This window comes from Dipodomys merriami, unplaced genomic scaffold, assembly GCF_024711535.1.
Source record: "Dipodomys merriami isolate MVZ:Mamm:240054 unplaced genomic scaffold, mDipMer1.0.p SCAF_25, whole genome shotgun sequence".
NCBI classification, from domain to species: domain Eukaryota; kingdom Metazoa; phylum Chordata; class Mammalia; order Rodentia; family Heteromyidae; genus Dipodomys; species Dipodomys merriami.
Window position 1 is genome coordinate 13,827,782 of NW_027203937.1, and position 19,876 is coordinate 13,847,657.

At 37.5% G+C, this 19,876-nt stretch overlaps 1 protein-coding gene across 2 annotated transcripts in view; it reads left to right on the top strand.

The window, feature by feature from the left end:
- Window positions 1-19,876, top strand: part of Rsf1 (remodeling and spacing factor 1) — a 128,035-nt gene that overhangs the window by 91,136 nt on the left and 17,023 nt on the right. For both annotated transcript variants that reach the window (XM_070034934.1, XM_070034932.1), the window contains exons 7-11: window positions 774-977; window positions 6,078-6,182; window positions 7,816-7,895; window positions 12,448-12,502; window positions 14,397-14,506. In XM_070034934.1, the coding sequence (XP_069891035.1) occupies window positions 774-977; window positions 6,078-6,182; window positions 7,816-7,895; window positions 12,448-12,502; window positions 14,397-14,506 (554 nt within the window). The remainder of the gene's footprint in view (window positions 1-773; window positions 978-6,077; window positions 6,183-7,815; window positions 7,896-12,447; window positions 12,503-14,396; window positions 14,507-19,876) is intronic.

Below are 19,876 nucleotides of genomic sequence, written 5' to 3' on the forward strand. Positions count from 1 at the left end.
TTTAATTCTTTCTTTTTTATTATTGTGAGAATACCATACAGAGGAGTTACAATTACATGGGCAAGATAATGAGTACATTTCTTACCAAGCATTGTTGCCTCCTCTTTGTTTGGAACTTTTAATTCTTTTGAAAAAGTACTTTTCTTTTTTGTTGGAGACATAGAAATGAAGTGAAATATTAGTTAAGAGATTGAGAAACTAACTAGGCACTAAAATGTAAGAACATTATAAATTTATTCTCTAGATAATACATTTTTTTTTCAGGATTTTGACCTTTAAGTTCATCTAAAATATATGCTTTAAAATTTTGCATAACTGTGACTATACTTTCCTATTACTGATTGAGCCTTTAAAATTTACTACATGGCCTTTGACCCAGAATCCTCTTCAAGGAATTTATCCTAACCACAAGGACTTTTGTAAAAACAGTATATATACAAGGAAGCATAGTGAAAGTGAACAAATGGGAAACAACTATCTAAATGTCTAATAGGGGACCAGACAAATACAGCCTTGATCGCATATTACAAAATGATTTCTAGTGATTTTAGAAGGATATTTTATGACTAAGAAAAATGTAGTGGTCATTTTAATGCCATCTTTAAAGACTCCAAAATACAGAAAAAAATGGTAGAAGTATATTCCAAAATTTAATCAGATATATTGATGTATATTTTTTGTATATTGGCCAAATACTATATGAGGGATATATAATCAAGAGACATTTTCCCAAAACTTATAGCAAATTTATCCCAATTTTAATTTTATGCAAGGTAAAGCCCAAAGGCAAAGTTCGATGGACTGGTTCTCGAACACGTGGCAGGTGGAAATATTCCAGCAATGATGAAAGTGAAGGATCTGAGAGTGAAAAATCATCTGCAGCTTCAGAAGAGGAAGAAAAGGAAAGTGAAGAAGCTGTCATAGCTGATGATGATGAACCCTGCAAAAAATGTGGCCTTCCAAACCATCCAGAGCTGGTATGTGTCTTGTCTGAAAGAACAGTGTTTATATGATCAGTTACACTGTGGCTGTCTGGAGTTGCCTAACTCGCCTGGGTTTGATTATGTATTACAAGTGATTTACATTTCTATTTCCCAAGTAACCCAACTTGAGGAAGGGCAAGAACTAGAATCTTGTTTCTATTTTACTTAGGTTATATGTTAAAACTTTCCTCCTTGTGTCCTTTAATCAGTGGACTTAAATATTCTTCTGACTTACTTTTTTTTTTTTTTTTTTTTTGTCGATCATGGGGCTTGAACTCTGGGCCTGGGTACTGTCCCTGCAGTCTTCAGCTCAAGGCGAGTGCTCTACTGCTTGAGCCACAGCACCACTTCCAGTTTTCTAGTGGTTTATTGGAGATAAGAGTCTCACGGAGTTTCTTGCCTGGGCTGGGTTTGAACCGTCATCCTCAGATCTCAGCCTCCTGAGTAGCTAGGATTATAGGCGTGAGCCATCGGTGCCCAGATTTCTTCTGACTTTTAAATTTATGTTTCCCTTTAAGAATGATTGAATGAAGCTGGTGCCGGTGGCTAAGTAGCAAAGTGCTGGCCATAAGCTGAATTGTTCAGGGACAGCAGCCAGGCCCAGAGTTCAAGCCCCACAACCAACCAAAAAAAAAAAAAAAAAGAATGATAGTTTATCATAGAAAGATAATTTTAAAATGTTAAGCTAGAAAGAAAATAAAATGTTAGACTTGAGACTTGATCACCTGTCCATAAAAATATAAATCAACTAGTCACCAACTAGGACTTTAAAGTTTTTAAATAGTCAATGTTTAAAAAAAATAAAGATATCAAATTATAGCTGAGTTATACTCATACAGCTTACCCAAAAAATAAGTTCTTCAAAGATGGTTTACAGGATGTGAGGTGAATCTGGTTGCAACATCTGTCCACCCATTGATCATTAGGGTTGATCATGCTTATCTGGATGGCTGGGAATATGCCCTTTTCCCTCACTGCTACATGTACATTTTTCCAAAATCTGCATGCTGTGTCAGAGGACAACCTTTCCCAGTAGAGGAGACAATTCTTGGGTCAAGTAGCCGCACTCTCTTGCTAGAACCTCCACACAGGCTCTCAAAAATAGTCTACATCAGAACAAACTTCCTAATCTACATACCATGTGCAGTAGATAAATGAGTCTGCTGAGAAACACTCAGATTTTGCTTAATCTGTGCTACTCTATTGTTCTTTTGAATAGATTTGACTTTAAGGAAAACCTCCAAGTATTAAGTAGAAAAAAATGAACAATCCTTCTATATGTTGAGAACGTGAGGACTGAGGATAATTTGAGGTGTAGTAAGGTTTGCAATAATCCTAGGAGGTGCTTCAGGTTCATTTTTGTATGAAGCAGTGTAATCTGAGAAAGCATGGGGCCACACAGACAGCAAGTTAGATCCTACCCCCACCCCCAACCTCATAACAGTTACCACCCTTGGTTGTTGGGTTGGTTTTTTTTGCCAGTCCTGGAGTTTGAATTCAGGGCCTGGGCACTTTCCTTAAGCCTCTCTGCTCAAGGCTAGTGCTTTACTAACTTGAGCCACAGTGCCACTTCTGGCTTTTTCTGTTTATGTGGTACTGAGGGATCGAACCCACATTTCCAACCCCCACCCTTCGGTTCTTAATGTCTTCCTTGTACAATAAAGCTAGCTCCATGTGCTTTTGAGGTGTTTTTTAAACAGCTCTTATAAGATTGCCTGATATGTATTATATGCTGGCTTAACGTGAATTCTGGTTTACTTATTCTTTTCTTCCTTACTGTTAAAATCATTCTGTTAAAATTAAGCAGTAACATTTATTGTATCACAGTAGTTTCTGAGGATTCAAGTAAAAGATTTAAGCTAGAACCAGAAAATGAGTTATCTCTGATAAGAATAGGTAAGCACTTATAATGAAAAGATCCTTTTAAGCATTTTATGATTATCAAGGCTATGAAATTTAGGTCAAGAAAAAAGGGCAAGAGAAAATAGTTTTGCAAGGGCAAGAGAAATGTCTTTTTTGCCCTGTGTTCTCTCTTTACAATTTACTCCAAATCATCTCTTTAAACTAAAGAAATATATCTGTCAGTAACAAAGAAGGTGTAATGAAATTGGAAGTAAAATCCCGTAAGCCAAAATGACAAGATGAGATAGTTATCCTCCTTCTGTAGTACACATATGAGTTTTATTTATTTGGCTATTTAAAAAATTTTTGGTGGTTATAAAGGTGATGTACAAAGGGGTTACAGTTACATAAATCAGGTAAAAAGTACATTTCTTTTTGGAAAATGTCACTCCTTTCCTTATTCTCACCCAGTTTTTCCTTCCCATCTCCACCCAACAAGTCTTTAATTCATTTTCAACATAGTATCTAGTGAATACCACTGCTGTATTTATTCACCCCTTGTCCCTCTATTTCTGTGTTCCTCCTCCCCTTACTTATTTGGCTATTTAATAACCACTTGGAAAATCCCATTGCTGTTTACTGTGCCAAGGAAAATGCCATTAAAAACCAAAGATCCAAAATGTGATGGCCAAGGGTATATAGATAATTCTCAAATCAAAATAACAACTGATAACGTTAAATGAAAGAAATGTGATGCTAATGAGGAGATGTAAAGTCCTTGTCCTCTTGAGCCTATAGCAACAAAGTAAGAAACTAAGGAGTAAAGAGAACACTCTGGGAGGACAAAATAGTGAGGACTAGAAAGGGAGAGAAACACATTCTCCAATACCCAGAGAAGAGGATCTGATAGGCTGGCTGGCTCCTCCAAAAGTGTTAGTTGAAATAAATAGATCAAGTAAAAGTAAAGTATTTTACTACAAGATTGGAAGTCTTGTTTGTTGTTTGTTTGTTTTTAACAATTTTTATTAGCATACCTTAGTTACACCATAGGGATTTCGTTGAGTCATTCCATACTATACAGTGTATCCTCATCAACTCTCACCACTCACTCTCTTCCTCCCTCTCCTGTCTAAAAGAATGTCAGCTGGTTTCATTATTCTATTCTCATAATGTGCAAATAAACAACTTGAGCCATATTTATCCTCATTCACCCTGTGAGTTCACCCTTCAGAAACCCCCTCTCTTTTTTTGTTATTGTAAAAGTAATGTACAGAGGGATTACAGTTAATATAAATCAGCGGGGGCTGGGAAGGTGGCTCAGTGGTAGAGTGCTTGCCTTTCTTTCATGCATGAGGCCCTGGGTTCGATTCCTCTGCACCACATAAGCAGAAAAAGCCAGAAGTGGCGCTGTGGCTCAAGTGGTAGAGTGCTAGCCTTGAGCTGAAAAGCTGAGGGACAGGACCCAGACCCAGAGTTCAGGTCCCACAACTGCAAAAAAACAAATAACAACAACAAAAAAAGAATACATTTGGCTTTGGACAGTGTCACTCCTTCTCTGGCTCTCCCAGTTTTTCCCTCCCTGAAACCTCTCTTGAAGAGAGTCTGGTTTAGTTTTCTGTCAACCATTACCACAGGATTTTACCATGTTATTTCATATGTACATGTATCATATTCGTGTAATAATAACCCTCTATTCTTTACCCCAAAATGCCCTCTGAGCAACATTTTCACTGAGATTCCCTAATGGAACTTAAAGCTCTTCTTTGGGGGCTGGGAAGGTGGCTCAGTGGTAGAGTGCTTGCCTTGCATGTATGAGGCCCTGGGTTCCGTTCCTCAGCACTACATAAGCAGAAGAAGCCGGAAGTACCATTATGGCTCTAATGGTAGAGCATTAGCCTTGAGCTGAAGAGCTGAGGGACATCTCCCAGGCCCAGAGTTCAGGGCCCACGACCAACCAAAACAAAAACAAAACAACTCTTACGTGGTTGTTTTTTTTTTTTTTTTAGTATTTTATTTTGGTTGTGAAGTAGAGACAGTCTTTATTTTAGAGGTAAGTTAAATGTTGAAGTTTTGTTAATTTTTAACTTAAATAATATATATATTTTTAAATTTTATTTTTATTTATTTATTTATTTATTTATTTTTGGTTGGTCGTGGGGCCTGAACTCTGGGCCTGGGCGCTGTCCTTCAGCTCTTCAGCTCAAGGCTAGCACTCTACCACTTGAGCCACAGCACCACTTCCAGTTTTCTAGTGGTTTATTGGAGAGAAGAATCTCACGGACTTTCCTGCCCCGGATTGCTTTGAACCGTGATCCTCAGATCTCAGCCTCCTGTGTAGCTAGGATTACAAGTGTGAGCCACCAGCGCCCAGCCTAAAAGTAGTTTTTAAAGCTTTTTTTAAATTAAACACTTATAAATATAATGTCCCAAGTTTTAGAGTTGGTCATCTTTTTACACTCAAATACCAATAAAACACAAATTCTAAGGCTGGGATGTAGTTTAGTTGCAAAGCACTTGCCTAGCAAGTACAACATCCTGGGTTCAATCCCCAGTACCAATAATGAAGATAAATAAAAATACAAACTCTTAACACTAGCCGTTATTACTTATGTTGGTGTTTGAACATGACAGTTCTAAATATAGTTTGAGTTCTTTTCTATTCCTGTCCATTTCTTATTTGAATTTACAGGATTAAAAAGAACCATGAGTGTTTTTCTTTGCATAAACAATGTTATTATCATCCTATGGTGTATGATAGGATAACTCTAATTCTAATTAAGAAAGCACTTACTATGTTTTACTAAATTTTGTCCCTTTATATTTTCTTAAGTATTAGTGGAGAGATTTTTTTTTTTTTTTTTTTTTTTTTGCTGGTCATGGGGCCTGAACTCTGGGCCTGGGCGCTGTCCCTCAGCTCTTCAGCTCAAGGTTAGTGCTCTACCACTTGAGCCACAGCGCCACTTCCAGCTTTTTCTGCTTATGTGGTGCTGAGGAATCGAACCCAGGGCCTCATGCATGCAAGGCAAGCGCTCTACCACTGAGCCACCTTCCCAGCCCCATGGAAAGGAAAAATTTTAACTGTTGAAAATATTAGCATTTCCGATTCCTACTTATTAGAGCTTTCTTTTATTCATTAACCTTATGCAAGTAAAATTTACTTTGCAGTAGCATACTAAGAAACACTGAAATATTATCTTTTTTTTAAAGTATCTAAAATTTTAGTTGGGTTGATATTGATGTCGTTTATTTCAGATTCTTCTGTGTGATTCTTGTGACAGTGGCTACCACACTGCCTGCCTGCGCCCTCCTCTGATGCTCATCCCTGATGGAGAATGGTTCTGCCCTCCTTGCCAGCATGTATGGCCCAGTCCATTTCTGTCTCCAGTCTTTGGTTTTATGTTCAAACAAATACTTTTTAACAGTCACTGAACATCTTCCATTTTCAAAACAGTTTGTAAATTGTGTTTATTTCTTGCTTATTCATCTACCTTTTGTTAATAGTTTTTAGACTCTTTGCTTTTTATTTAAAGTAATTTTCAGGAGCCCTCTAACACCCTCGGACTTGTACAAGAGTACCAATGTAAGCTATATATGAGTCAGAAATAAATTTCTGTAGTTTATCCCTTTATTTCATTCTTTTCATTTCCACCTTTTTTTTGTTAGTAGTTTTGTAGTTGATATTATAAGGATTCTTTTGTATTGATTCTCCTATATTTCTTTTGACAGTTAAGGATTTCTGTGTCGCTGCTCTATTTAGATACTGTATCTTAAAAGCCCAGTTCATTTTGCTTTTCAAATGATGAGCTATATGCATTTCTTGATTTCCAATGGCTTAGCATAACTCTCTCAATTACATTTTCAGGCTTTTTGTGGTGTTTTCTGTCTTGTTTTTCTTTGTCAGTTGTGGGGCCTGAACTCTGGGCCTGGGTGCTGTCCCTCAGCTCTTCAGCTGAGGAATCGAACCCAGGGCCTCATGCATGCAAGGCAAGCACTCTACCACTGAACCACCTTCCCAGCCGTCTGTCTTGTTTTTTAAAACAATAGTTAATGGTGTGTGTGTGTGTGTGTGTGTGTGTGTGTGTGTGTGTGTGTGTGTGTGTGTGTGTGTGTGTGTGTGTGTGTGTGTGTGTGTGTGTGTGTGTGTGTGTGTGTGTACACACTAGAATTGGGGCTTGAACTCGGCGTGTGTGTGTGTGTGTGTGTGTGTGTGTGTGTGTGTGTGTGTGTGTGTGTGTGTGTACACACTAGAATTGGGGCTTGAACTCGGCCTGGTGTACTGTACCTTTTTCCCTCAAGGCTCACTCTCTACCACTTGAGCCACAACTTTACTTCTGACTTTTTGGTGGTTAATTGGAAATAACCTCAGATATCAGCCTCTTGACTAGCTAGGATTTCAAGCATGAGCTACTTGTACTCATCTACTAGTCATTTTTTAATTTTTTTTTTTTTTTTTAGGTCCAGTCATGGGGTCTGAACTCTGAGCTGGGCACTGTCCCTCAGCTCTTCAGCTCAAGGCTAGCGCTCTAACACTTGAGCCACAGTGCCACTTCCGGCTTTTTTTTCTGCTTATGTGGTGCTGAGGAATCGAACCCAGGGCCTCATGCATGCGAGGCAAGCACTCTACCACTGAGCCAACTTCCTAGCCCCTCTTTTTTAATTTTTTTAATTGTACATTAAAGCTTTCTAAATATGTCTTGAAATCTGTGCTTTAATTACACTCACTTTATTGACTGAAATGCTATTTTCTTACTTTTTTTTTTTTTTTTTTTTTGCGTTGACCACAGTAGGCACAAATGTGTTGGGTTTTTTGGTTTTTGGTGAAAGTATACATTTCTCTGACATGTTTTAATTAAAAAATATTATGCTTTCCTTAAACACAAGAAACGTCAGTATTCATTCACCATGTGGCTTCTTCTCAGGGGTTTAATGTTCATGTGATAAATGACTATGGGAAGGTATTAAAAATGACACATATATTTTTCTCATTCAGAAACTGCTATGTGAAAAATTAGAAGAACAGTTGCAAGATTTGGATGTTGCCTTAAAGAAGAAGGAGCGTGCTGAACGAAGGTATCTTATTATGTGTTAATGTTTTGCTAGGAATTTGACTTGTAATAAATGTATATAAACACATTTGTCTAAAACAACTAGCAAACTGTGGTCTTTGACCCAAATCTGGCCTACTTCTTTTGTGCTACTCATTGAGAGAGAGAGAGAGAGAGAGAGAGAGAAAGAATGTGTGTATGTTTGTGTGTGTGTGTGTGTGTGTACTGTTTCAAAGCTGGCACTCTACCTCTTGAGTGACACCTTAACTCCCAGCTTTTCACTGATAAATCACAACTTTTCTTCCCAGGCTTGCTTCAAACCTCAATCTTCAGATCTCAGCCTTCTTAGTAGCTAAGATTACAGGCATGAACCACCAGCACCTGGCTATGGTTTATATTCTTAAAGAGTTGGAAAGAAACCAAAACTAGAATCATATTTCATGATAGAAAAACTAAAAAGTATTAGATTTAATTGACTATAACTAAGCTTAATGAAATACATCTTTGCTAATTTTTTATATGCTGTGTTTGCTTTTGCTTTACAGCAGTAGAGTTAAGAAACCACAGAAGAGACCTATGACTCACCAGTAAAGTTTGCTAACCCTTGATTTTTAATATATATATATTTATATATATCAGAATTTGCTGTGAATAAATTCTGGCCCAAATAATGTACCTAAGTATTAAAGGAGACTGTGATTAGTCATGTCATCTCTTTTGATGGGAAGTATTAAAACTGGTGAGCAAAGACCATTTAATCATTGAACTGTGTCCTATTGGCTGAAGGAGATGCTCCATTTTTATTATGCCACTACAGTATGGTATAAATGAAGAAAAAAAGATGAGAGAATAAACCCCTTGTTCATGTGGCACTCATGAATACAGGTGTTTCAACCAATGATATAATAAAATACAAAAATGGAGATATATTAAAAATAACACCAGAATATTTTAGAGTAGCAATTTAGTTTTCTTAGTTGTTACTGTTATCAGGAAAGATTTCAGAATGTAAGTTAGGATTATATAAGTGAACATGGAAAGAAAAGATATTCTAGGCATTGAGCATAAAAGGCAAAATGTCAAAGTGAGGGATAGGATATTGTTAAGGAACAGGACCTCTAAAAGCAGAATGAGTCCAAATTGCAAACAGTTTCCCATAGCTGGTTAGGGAGTTTGAGTTATTTTCATTAGAAATCAGGGAGCCATTAAAGAAAATATGTAGAAGAAGGAATTAGAGTTGGGATGTAGCTTTAAAGAGTTTGAGAGATGTCATTATCATTCTAAGGTAGATGGGAATGACTTTCAGAGGAATAATCTATAAGATAAATTTCCCACCTATATCCTAGTATAGTTTGAGAAAATCTAAGCAGTGTGTTCTGATTGGCCTTATTTACATTCATTTGCTACTTCTGTCTTGAACTCATGCTAATTTTTCCCCCCAAAATTTAGTTTACCTTAAGACAGCAAATTCCATATTCTGCTCAGGGTGAACCTAAACAATAAGTTTAGCTTTTAGAAATCTGGCTTTGGTTTGGTGTAGTATTTTACTATTAAATTGGAGCTATCTGGCACATAAATGATGCTACTTAGTTTATAGGCAAGTTAAGAATGGAGATGTAGCTCAGTGGTAGTGTACTTGTCAGTTTCACAAAAGGCTCTGAGTTGATCCTCATCACTAAACACACACAAATACACATTCATCTTTAAAGTTTACTAAGGAAGAAGCACTTAGCTTTTGAAAGTTATGTGATGTAATCTCAACCTTAAAGAGTGGTAATCTGATGGAAAAGAGGTACCAATGTGTACTAATCAGCAACTGTGTACAGATCTGAACTATTGTATGAAATATGATGATTTCAAAGTCCACTCAGTAATTCTTTTTTTTTTTTTTTTTGGCCAGTCTTGGAGCTTGAACTCAGTACTTAGGGTTTGGGTGCTGTCCCTGAACCGCTTCTATTAAAGGCTAGCGCTCTACCACTTTGAATTATAACATCACTTCCAGCCTTTTCTGGGTATTTTATTGGAAATGAGTCTCACAGACTTTCCTGCATAGGTTGGCTTCAAACTGCAATCCTCAGATTTCAGCCTCCTAAGTAACTAGGGTTGCAGGCATGAGCCACCAGCACCCAGCTCCACTCAGTAATGTTTAAATGTTTCCTCTAGAGCTAAGTGCCAGAGATTACTTAGGCATTCAGACAGCCTGTATTCCTAAGACACTATTTCTAGTGCTTTTTTAGAAGATAATTGGATTTAATCAAGTTTGGAATTTTTCAAGTAATATAACAGAGGGAAGGAGAAAAGGAGACAAACAACTCAAAAGTATATGCAAATGATAGAGCATTGAGTCTAAGCCAGGTCAGTAGGCGTAATGGATAATGTTTAACAGAGGATAGACTCGACAGGCACTGGTGACTCACACCTGTAATCCTAGCTACTCAGCAGCTGAGATCTGAGCATTTTGGTTCAAAGACAGTCCAGGCAGGAAAGTCCATGAGACTCAATCTCCAGTAAACCACCAGAAAACTGGAAGTGGCGCTGTGGTTCAAGTGGTAGAGCACTAAGCCTTGAGCTGAAGAGCCCAGGGACAGTGCCCAGACCCAGAGTTCAAGCCTCTCCCCGCCCCCCCCCATACACACACCCAAAAAAATAGGATAGAATCAAATGTTTGAGATCCTATTGTAATTGAAGAATTGTTGGAACCAGTATATATAACTGAGCAAATTAGAAATGGAACTAGGACAAGTCAAGAGAATAGGATATCATTTGGAATTTATTAAGAGTGGAGTTTTTGTTAACTATTAAGACTGGCCAAAACCAAGGTGAACTAAAAGATGTATCTTTACAAACAAGATAATGATTTGATGAGACTGCCTCCAACTCAAATGTTAATGTATTTAAAGCCTCTCCAAATTCCTCAGTTCTTCAGACTAAATCTATACTTTTTTCGTTTCTTTTATTCTTGTTCAATAATCCTTGTCTGTAAATAATTGTAAGACCAGAAACAGTATCTTACTTATGGATTCCCAAACCCAACACAGTCCTAACCTAATATGATGAATGTGAATAAATGTTTGCTCAGTTAAATTTAGGAAAAAGGGGGCTGGGAAGTTGGCTCAGTGGTAGAGCGCTTGCCTTGCATGCCTGAGGCCCTGGGTTCGATTCCTCAGCACCACATAAGCAAAAAGAAAAAAGCCGGAAGTGGCGCTGTGGCTCAAGTGGTAAAGCACTAGCCTTGAGCTGAAGAGCTGAGGGACAGTGCTCAGGCCCAGAGTTCAGGCCCCACAACCGGACCAAAAAAAAAAAAAATTTAGGAAAAAGTAACCAACTGAATGTAGAGATTTTGAGTTGTAAGGGAGAAAACTGTGATCTCAGTAAAAGTGATTATGACAGAGATAAGTTCACTTTATATAACAGAAATAATTCAGACCATGCTGATACTGTTGGTAATGTTCTTACCTTTCCTAATTAGTACTTTATTAATTGTATTTTTATCAGGTCTTATTAAAATAATTTATTTTCATACATGCCAGTTCTTATTTAATTGCTTTATAACTTCTCTGACATTCTTGTTAACAAATCAAGATTTTGTCAGGCAGTAGAGGCTGATCTCTAAAGGACCTAGATAGGTAGACACATTAATTTCCCTCTGGAAGAGATATGACAAGTAAGGGAAGAAGATTGCTTTGTATTTTACTTCACTTGTACACATGCCCTGACAGGTTGGAGCTCAGCTGCCCTTAATGAACCAGATTAATGTTGTTATAGAACTAGAGATAGCATCTACTGTATATAACTAGATATGTGCTCCATCACTTACACAAAGTGACTAGAACCTTTGGCATATAATTGATTATACTTATAATTGAATATATTACTCAAAACTTCTAACACTTCAAAGATCTAGTCTGGAGCTAGCAGGGGGCATGCCTCAAGTGTTAGAGTGACAGCCTAACAGGTACAAAGGCCCACAGATCAAATCCTAGTACCAGTTCCACCCCTTACTCCCCAATTTTTTTTTTTTTTTTGTCAGTTGTGGGGCTTGAACTCAGGGCCTAGGCACCTGTTCCTGAGCTGTTTTTGCTTGAAACTAGTGCTCCACCACTTTGAGCTACAGCTCCATTTCTGTTTTTCTGGTGTTTTATTTAGAGATAAGAGTCTCACAAACTTTTCTTGCCTGGGGCTGGCTTTGAACCACAATTCTCAGATCTCATGTGAGCCACCAGCGTGCAGCTCAAAAAAAAAAATTTTTTTTTTAATGAAAAAAGATGTAGTTTGATCTAGAGACAACTTTTCAAACAATGTCATCAAGTTATGACGTTCTTCATGAATTTTTTTGTCTTAATTTTATTTACAGGTTTTATGTAGCTAATACAGGTCAACTGTAAAATAATAATTTTATACCTTCAGGTAGTTTTTGCTCAAGTTATTAATACTCAGAAGTTTCATAACTAATATCTAATATGTCTGTAGTAGTCTTTATATATACCTGTAATTGTAACATTATTATTTGCATTAATGATATTTTTGTAATAATTTTATTTTTAGCAAATCTTACATGTGTGTGTTTTTACTTAAAGGAAAGAACGCTTGGTTTATGTCGGTATCAGTATTGAAAACATCATTCCTCCACAAGTAAGTTTCTTTAAAGGGGGTATTTTGAGAAGCACTGTAGAGAAATTATTCATAATCTGCAGTGCTTGAGATTATATGTATATAGATAACCCATAAATGTGATTACCATTTCTACACTAAACGTGTAGCTTACCACTTTGGGGTAATGTTCTGTTGTTTTCATTCTAACCTGGATAATTTGTGTTTAGCTTTTTGTATGTTATTCATGTAAAATGGTTAGATAATGGGTTGAGATTTTATTTTTAGCTTCCTGCTTTTCAGTTATTGTAAACTTTAATTTGTATTTTTTACCCGAACTTCGGTTTCTTTAAAGAATTACCATTGTTTTACATTTGTTAGTACATAATTAAAAGATGTTATCTCAGGTCGGGAACTGGGGGTTCAGGCCTGTAATTCTAGCTACTCTGGAGCTGAAATCTAAGGACTGAAGTTCAAAGCCAGACAGGCCAGGAAAGGCCATAATACTCTTTATCTACAATTAAAGAAAACTGGAAGTGGCACCATGGCTCAAAGTGGTGGAGTTCTATCCTTGAGCAAAAGAGCTCAGGGACAGCTCCCAGACCCTCAATTCAAGACCCATGACCAACAAAAAAAACATTTATTTCATGAATCTTCAAAGGTACAAGGAACTTGATTTCCCATTTAGCATGAACACACTTCCATAATTTTATAGGCAGTTTCATTTAGGCTTAATTTATTAATTACAGACTTAAATACCCCATTGAGTTATTTTCCTTTAGCATCAAACTCTTTATGTCAATTATTTCATGCACTTGACATACATATCTACTGAATATTTTCTGTTTGCTATATTTAAATATTGGTTAAAAAACTATATTAGTGCCGGGCGCTGGTGGCTCACGCCTGTAATCCTAGCTACTCAGGATGCTGAGATCTGAGGATCGTGGTTCAAAGCCAGCCCGGGCAGGAGATACCGTGAGACTCCTATCTCCAATAAACCACCAGAAAACCGGAAGTGGCGCTGTAGCTCAAGTGGTAGAGTGCTCGCCTTGAGCTGAAGAGCTGAGGGACAGCGCCCAGGCCCGGAGTTCAAGCCCCATGACCGACAAAAAAAAAAAAAAAACTATATTAGTGGCAAACTTTTATTTCATTTCTATTTTTTTGTTGGTCATGAGGCCTGAACTCTGGGCCTGGGCTCTGTCCCTCAGCTCTTTAGCTCAAGGGTAGGGCTCTACCACTTGAGCCACAGCTCCACTTCTGGCTTTTTCTGCTTCTGTGGTACTCAGGAATCGAACCCAGGGCTTCATGCATGCAAGGCAAGCACTCTACCACTGAGCCACCTTCCCAGCCTTATCTTGATTTTTTTTTTTGGGGGGGGGGTCCAGTCATGGGGCCTGAACTCTGGGCCTGGGCGCTGTCCCTCAGCTCTTCAGCTCAAGGCTGGCGCTCTACCACTTGAGCCCCAGCGCCACTTCCGGCTTTTTTCTTTTTGCTTATGTGGTGCTGAGGAATCGAACCCAGGGCCTCAGGCATGCAAGGCAAGCGCTCTACCACTGAGCCACCTTCCCAGCCCCTATCTTGATTTTTTTTTGGGGGGGGGTCCGGTCATGGGGCCTGAACTCTGGGCCTGGGCACTGTCCCTTAGCTCTTCAGCTCACGGCTAGCGCTCTACCACTTGAGCCACAGCGCCACTTCCAGCTTTATCTTGATTATTTTTAACAGGCTATTGTAAACCCACAATATAAGAATTTCAGTACAGAAATCTTTCATTCTTTGATTATTAGTATTCCTCTTTCCTCCTATATAATTAAGCTTGTCATGTATATTCAGTTTGTAGGGGTTGAAAACTCACATCTTTTAAAATCTTTCATATAAAATTACAAAGGAATAATGTCAAGAAACTTTTTTCATGCTTGTATATTTATTTTTGAAGGAACCAGATTTTTCAGAAGATCAAGAAGAAAAGAAAAAAGATACCAAAAAATCCAAAGCAAACTTACTTGAACGGAGGTCAACGAGAACACGGAAATGTATAAGTTACAGGTATGAAAAAAATAGAAGTAAATGACAGAGTATATAATTATTTTATAATTAGTATAACACAGAAACATAAACTTTTCTTAGGTTTGTAGGTACAGTTATCCCTTGTTATCTCTTAGGGACTGAGTGCAGGCCCCAAAGTGCAGGGGTAGAGATTAATGATAGCTAAGGTAATAGACAAAAGACCCTGGACTGGATCCCTAGGACACCTTTAAAACAAAAGAGAAAATGCAAGACTTTCAAGGATACCCATGTCTGCAGATGTTTAGTTCCCTCCAATTTTAGTATGACCTATGTTTACCTTCCTATACACTTTAAATCTTCTTTACTTATGATGTCTAACATTGCAAATGCTAGGTTAGTGTTGGATTTGCTGTACTGTTTAGTAACTACTAACAGGGAAAAAAAAATCTATACATGCATTGGTTTTTCCTTAATATTTTTAATCCAAGTTTGGTAGAACCTACAGATAGAGAACATTTGAGGACCATCTGTAGAATTTTACAGATGACAGTGATCTTTTCCAAATCTAGTCTGCTCCTGTCATCTTTTTTTGCTTAACCTGCTTTATATTTGTGGATTTTTTTATAGCTCTTAGAATAAGAATTGATACTCTAATAAGGTCTATAAGACATTTATATCTTCTATTTACTTTCCCAACTCCATCTCATTAACATTCTTTCTCTATGTATTTTCTACACTGTCCTTTAGTTTCTCTTGCATATGAGATTTACTTTGCCTGTAATTACTTTCGCATTTTTACCTTAATTATCTCTAGACTCAGACCTCAAAATGGGCACTTGGTCTTGTTTCCATTACATATCACATGATGTGGCAACAGATTCCTATCCAAAGTTCTTCATCTGAATTATATTTTTTTTTTCTTTGTGTAAAGAAAAACTTAGGTCTGGGTGCTATCTTCTTTTCCCTCAAGGATAGCTCTCTGTCTGTTGAGTTATGGCTCCAATTCTAGCTTTTTGCTTGTTAATTGGTGATAATCCTGAGTCTCACACACTTTTTGAACCATGATCCTCAGACGTCAGCCTCTTGAGTAGATAGGAGTGAGCCTCCGTTGCTGCCTAGTATTGTAAATTAAAGCCACTTGTTTGTGTTAAATACGATAGCAGATCTTCAGCTAAGGGCAAGAAGTTTATTCTTAGTGAAAAATAATGTCTGAAGTTTCTGATGGTTTTTAATTTTAGAAAGCAGGTTGTTTTTTTGTTTTGTTTTTTGTTTCTTTTTTGTTTTTGGTTGGTCATGGGGCTTGAACTCTGGGCCTGGGTGCTGACCTTCAGCTCTTCAGCTCAAGGCTAGCACTCTGCCACTTGAGCCACAGTGCCACATCCAGTTTTCTGATGGTTAATTGGAGATAAGAATCTCATGGACGTTCCTACCCAGGCTGGCTTTGAATCATGATCCTCAGATCTCAGCCTCCTGAGTAGCTAGGATTACAGGCGTGAGCCACCTGTGCCCAACTCTAGAAAACAATTTTTTAGTGAATAAGAAAGTAGTAGTAAGTGGGAGAGAATGATAGAAGGGGTAACATTCATCAAGGTGCATTATACTCATAATCTAACTTTAAGGAATTATAACATCTGTTTTGTTTTGTTTTGTTTTTGGTGGAGGGGGTCCGGTCGTGGAGCCTGAACTCTGGGCCTGGACACTGTCCCTCAGCTCTTCAGCTCAAGGCTAGCACTCTACCACTTGAGCCACAGCGCAACTTCCGGCTTTTTTTTTTTTTTTTTTTTGCTCATGTGGTGCTGAGGAATAGAACCCAGGGCCTCATGCATGAAAGGCAAGCTCTCTACCACTGAGCCACCTTCCCAGCCCTTATAACATCTTTGTACAACTACTTAATACAATTTTTAAAGATAAAAGTTTATTCAAAGAAATAGGTTGTTAGGGTACTTTTCAGGCACAATATGTCCTTTATACAAGTAGTCATTTTGATTAATGTTGTATCTATCTTTATATCTCATTGTATCCTGATGAGTAGATGTGTAGGTGTTTTACTTTAAAAAAATATTCTCTTCAAGTATAGTTGTATAAAGGGGTTTCAGTTCAACAAGTAAATTTATAAGTGCATTGCATCTTCATTAATGTCACCCCTTGTATTGTTTTTCCTATCTTTCCCAAAATAGTCCTAAAGAAAAAAGTCAAACTGTTGCAAGGATATTATTCATAACATATGAACACTGAAAAAATTCAAAGGGAAACTGTTTAACTAATGTTATATCTATAAGATGAGATACTATCCAGTCATTAAATATGTTATTGTGTTTATAGGTGTAGCTCAGTTTAGAGCACTTGCCCTGCAGTAGCAAAGTGTCCTGGATTGGATCCTCAGCACCATGAAAACAAATCAATAAATAAATTACAAATAACATGCATCAAAATTTAAAATCTGCTCATATAAATACATATGCTCACACATATATCCATATATATATATATATATATATATATATATATATATATATATATATATATTCTCAACTCAGAACCAAATACTATTTTATTCTTGATGATAATTGTTAATTAACTGGTGCCACTCTTTCTAAAACTACTTAATGTGGTGATAGAAATACTGTATTTCTTTGATAAACAATGGCCAATAGCCATTTGCCACCATTGAGTACATAAAATAGAAGGAATGTGGAAACAGTTTTAAATTTTTACTCACTGAAATATTCCCTTTTGACTAGTATTACTATATTTAATTTTTTATTATTATATAATAATTTTCCAAAGAGTTTTCATTGTGATATTTCCTTAGGTGCATACTTCGATTACATTCATTCTCTGTGTTGCCCTTTGTGTGAGGGTGGGAGGGAGGGTCCTGGAGATTGAACCCAGAACCTGGGCACCATACTGAGCTATTTTTGCTGCTGCTTGAGACACAGCTCCACTTAAAGCATTTTGAGGTTAATTGAAGATGAGAGTGATGAACATTCCTGTTCATTCTGGCTTTAAACTACAATCCTCAGATCTCAGTCTTTTTATTACAGGTATGAGCCACAACTGGCAGGCTTGTTGGTCTTTCTAATCTCCCCCTTTTAAAGGAATTTTTAATGAGTTCCATTAGTCTTTTCATACATAAATACAAGCTACTTCAATCATGTTTACCTTTGTCCTCCATGTTCTTGCTGGTACCCACCCACTAAACTTATTTTCCCATTCACACTGGTGTCACCTTTTTAAGGTCTAGATTCTTTCTGTACATGAAAGAACACATGCAATATATTGTCTTTTTCGGTCTGGTTGATTTTACTTATTATGATCATTTCCAGTTCCATCCATTTTCCCACAAACTACATAATTTCCTGTTTATGACTGAATAATACTCTTTAAGTTACTGTCTTTTATCATTTGATGGACACTTAACGCTGATTCCATAGTTGGCTATTATGAGTAGTACTGCTTGATAGCCATTCTGAATTACATTATGATTCATATTTTTATGGATCAGAATATTAAATATCTCTTCATGTATTTATTGGCAATTTGTACTTCTTTTGAGAACTGTCTAATTCATTTAGCCATTAATTGGATTGCTTATTCTTTTGGAATTTAATTTTTGGATTTTTAAAATATATTCTGGATATTCTTTACTGAATTAATGAAGAGCTGGTACAATTTTTCTCCTACAAGATTGTCTTTTGATTCTGGTTATTATTATTAACAGTGGGGTTTCATTCAGAAAAGCCTTCAGACCTGTCTGATGTAGGTCTCAGAGGTGACCCTAGGCTATGTATCTCACCTGATTTCTGGGCTCACTGTCCTCAGATTTACCTAAACCAATACCTACAGCCAGAAGGCAAGCCCTGGAGGCCCAGATACTGTGCCAGCTATTGGCTTGGTGCTGTTTCTCTTACAGCCCTCAGAGGATAGGACTGGCTCCCTGCCAGAGAAGATAGGGCCTCCAACCACCACTTAATTTTTTTACAGTACTACATCTTTCCTTCTCCTACTCCACAACCACCTCTCCTATCTTCCACTCAAACACTGGTAGGCTGTCCCAAGACTCTAGACATAATAGTTTCTTGTTTTCAATTAACCCCCTTTTTTTCAATAAGCCTCCGTTCCGAGACAAGAACATCTCTGCCCAGTCTAGTCATCTAGCCTGGAGCAGTCACTGTCTCACCAAATCCCCACACTGGGGATCTTATGGGAAGGGGGACCATCCTGTAGCTAGTATTGGCCTTCTATTAGCGGGGTTATCTAGCTTACCTTGAGATTTTATTTTCTCATCTGTTCCCCTTCGCGACTGGGCAGTGACAGGGGTGGCACTGTTTGAAGCTTTTTCCTGTGGCCTCAGTTTGTCGATGCTCTTCTGTTGTCCTGCTGCCTCTTTCATGATTCCCCATGCTCTTTTTCTCTTTCTCTCAGAAAATACTCTCTCCTATGCTTCCCATCTCTTATTCACTGAATCAAAACAGTGGATGATCATAATCTGCCATATTGCTCTGCCAGCCTATTTTTCTTCTTCACTATTTTACTTTGCTTTGCTTTTTTACCTTTTTTTTTTTTTTTTGAGACAAAGTCTTATTATGTTTCCCAAGATGGCTTCATACTGTTTGATGTTCCCAACTCAGACTCCTTGTTGGGATTACAGGTGTGTGCCACCATACCCAGCTAGTGATTTATATACTAGCATGATTTTAGAAGAATCGGTTCATAGTTCTGGTTACTTAAACTCTGGAGTGAAAGAGTTGTATATATAAAGAAATCTTGGGAATTATTTGCTCTGTCCTTTTAAGACAAAGGAAAATGCCCTTTAAGCAAAAATAGATTTATCTGGTTCTACTCTTTGATCATCTGTATATGAATTTTATTTTTTTATTTTTTGCAGTCCTAGGGCTTGAACTCAGGGCCTGGGCACTGTCCCTGAGCTTCTTTTGCTTAAGGCAAGGATTCTATCACTTGAGCTACAGTACCACTTCCAGCTTTTTCTGTTTATGTGGTACTGAGGAATAGAACCCAGGGCTTCATGCATGTTAGGCAAGCACTCTTCCACTAAGCCACATTCCCAGCCTATATATGCATTTTAATAATACTACATTTCTGTACCAATAATTAGTCCTAACTCCCTCCCCCACAGTATAATCTCTGCTTTCACTGTATTTGATGTCGGTATAATTTGTGGAGGGGAAGGGGGAAAACAAATCATTTAAATAGGGATACAGGTGGACCCATTGCAACAATGAGATGTACAAGTCATTATGTCAAAAATGAACTTTACAACTTCAGTGGGGGGGCAGAAGGGGGTTGGGAAGGGGAAACAAAGGAGGAGGCTACAATGCTTGATAAGAAATGTACTCATTATCTTGCCCATGTAATTGTAACCCCTCTGTACAGTATTTTCACAATAAA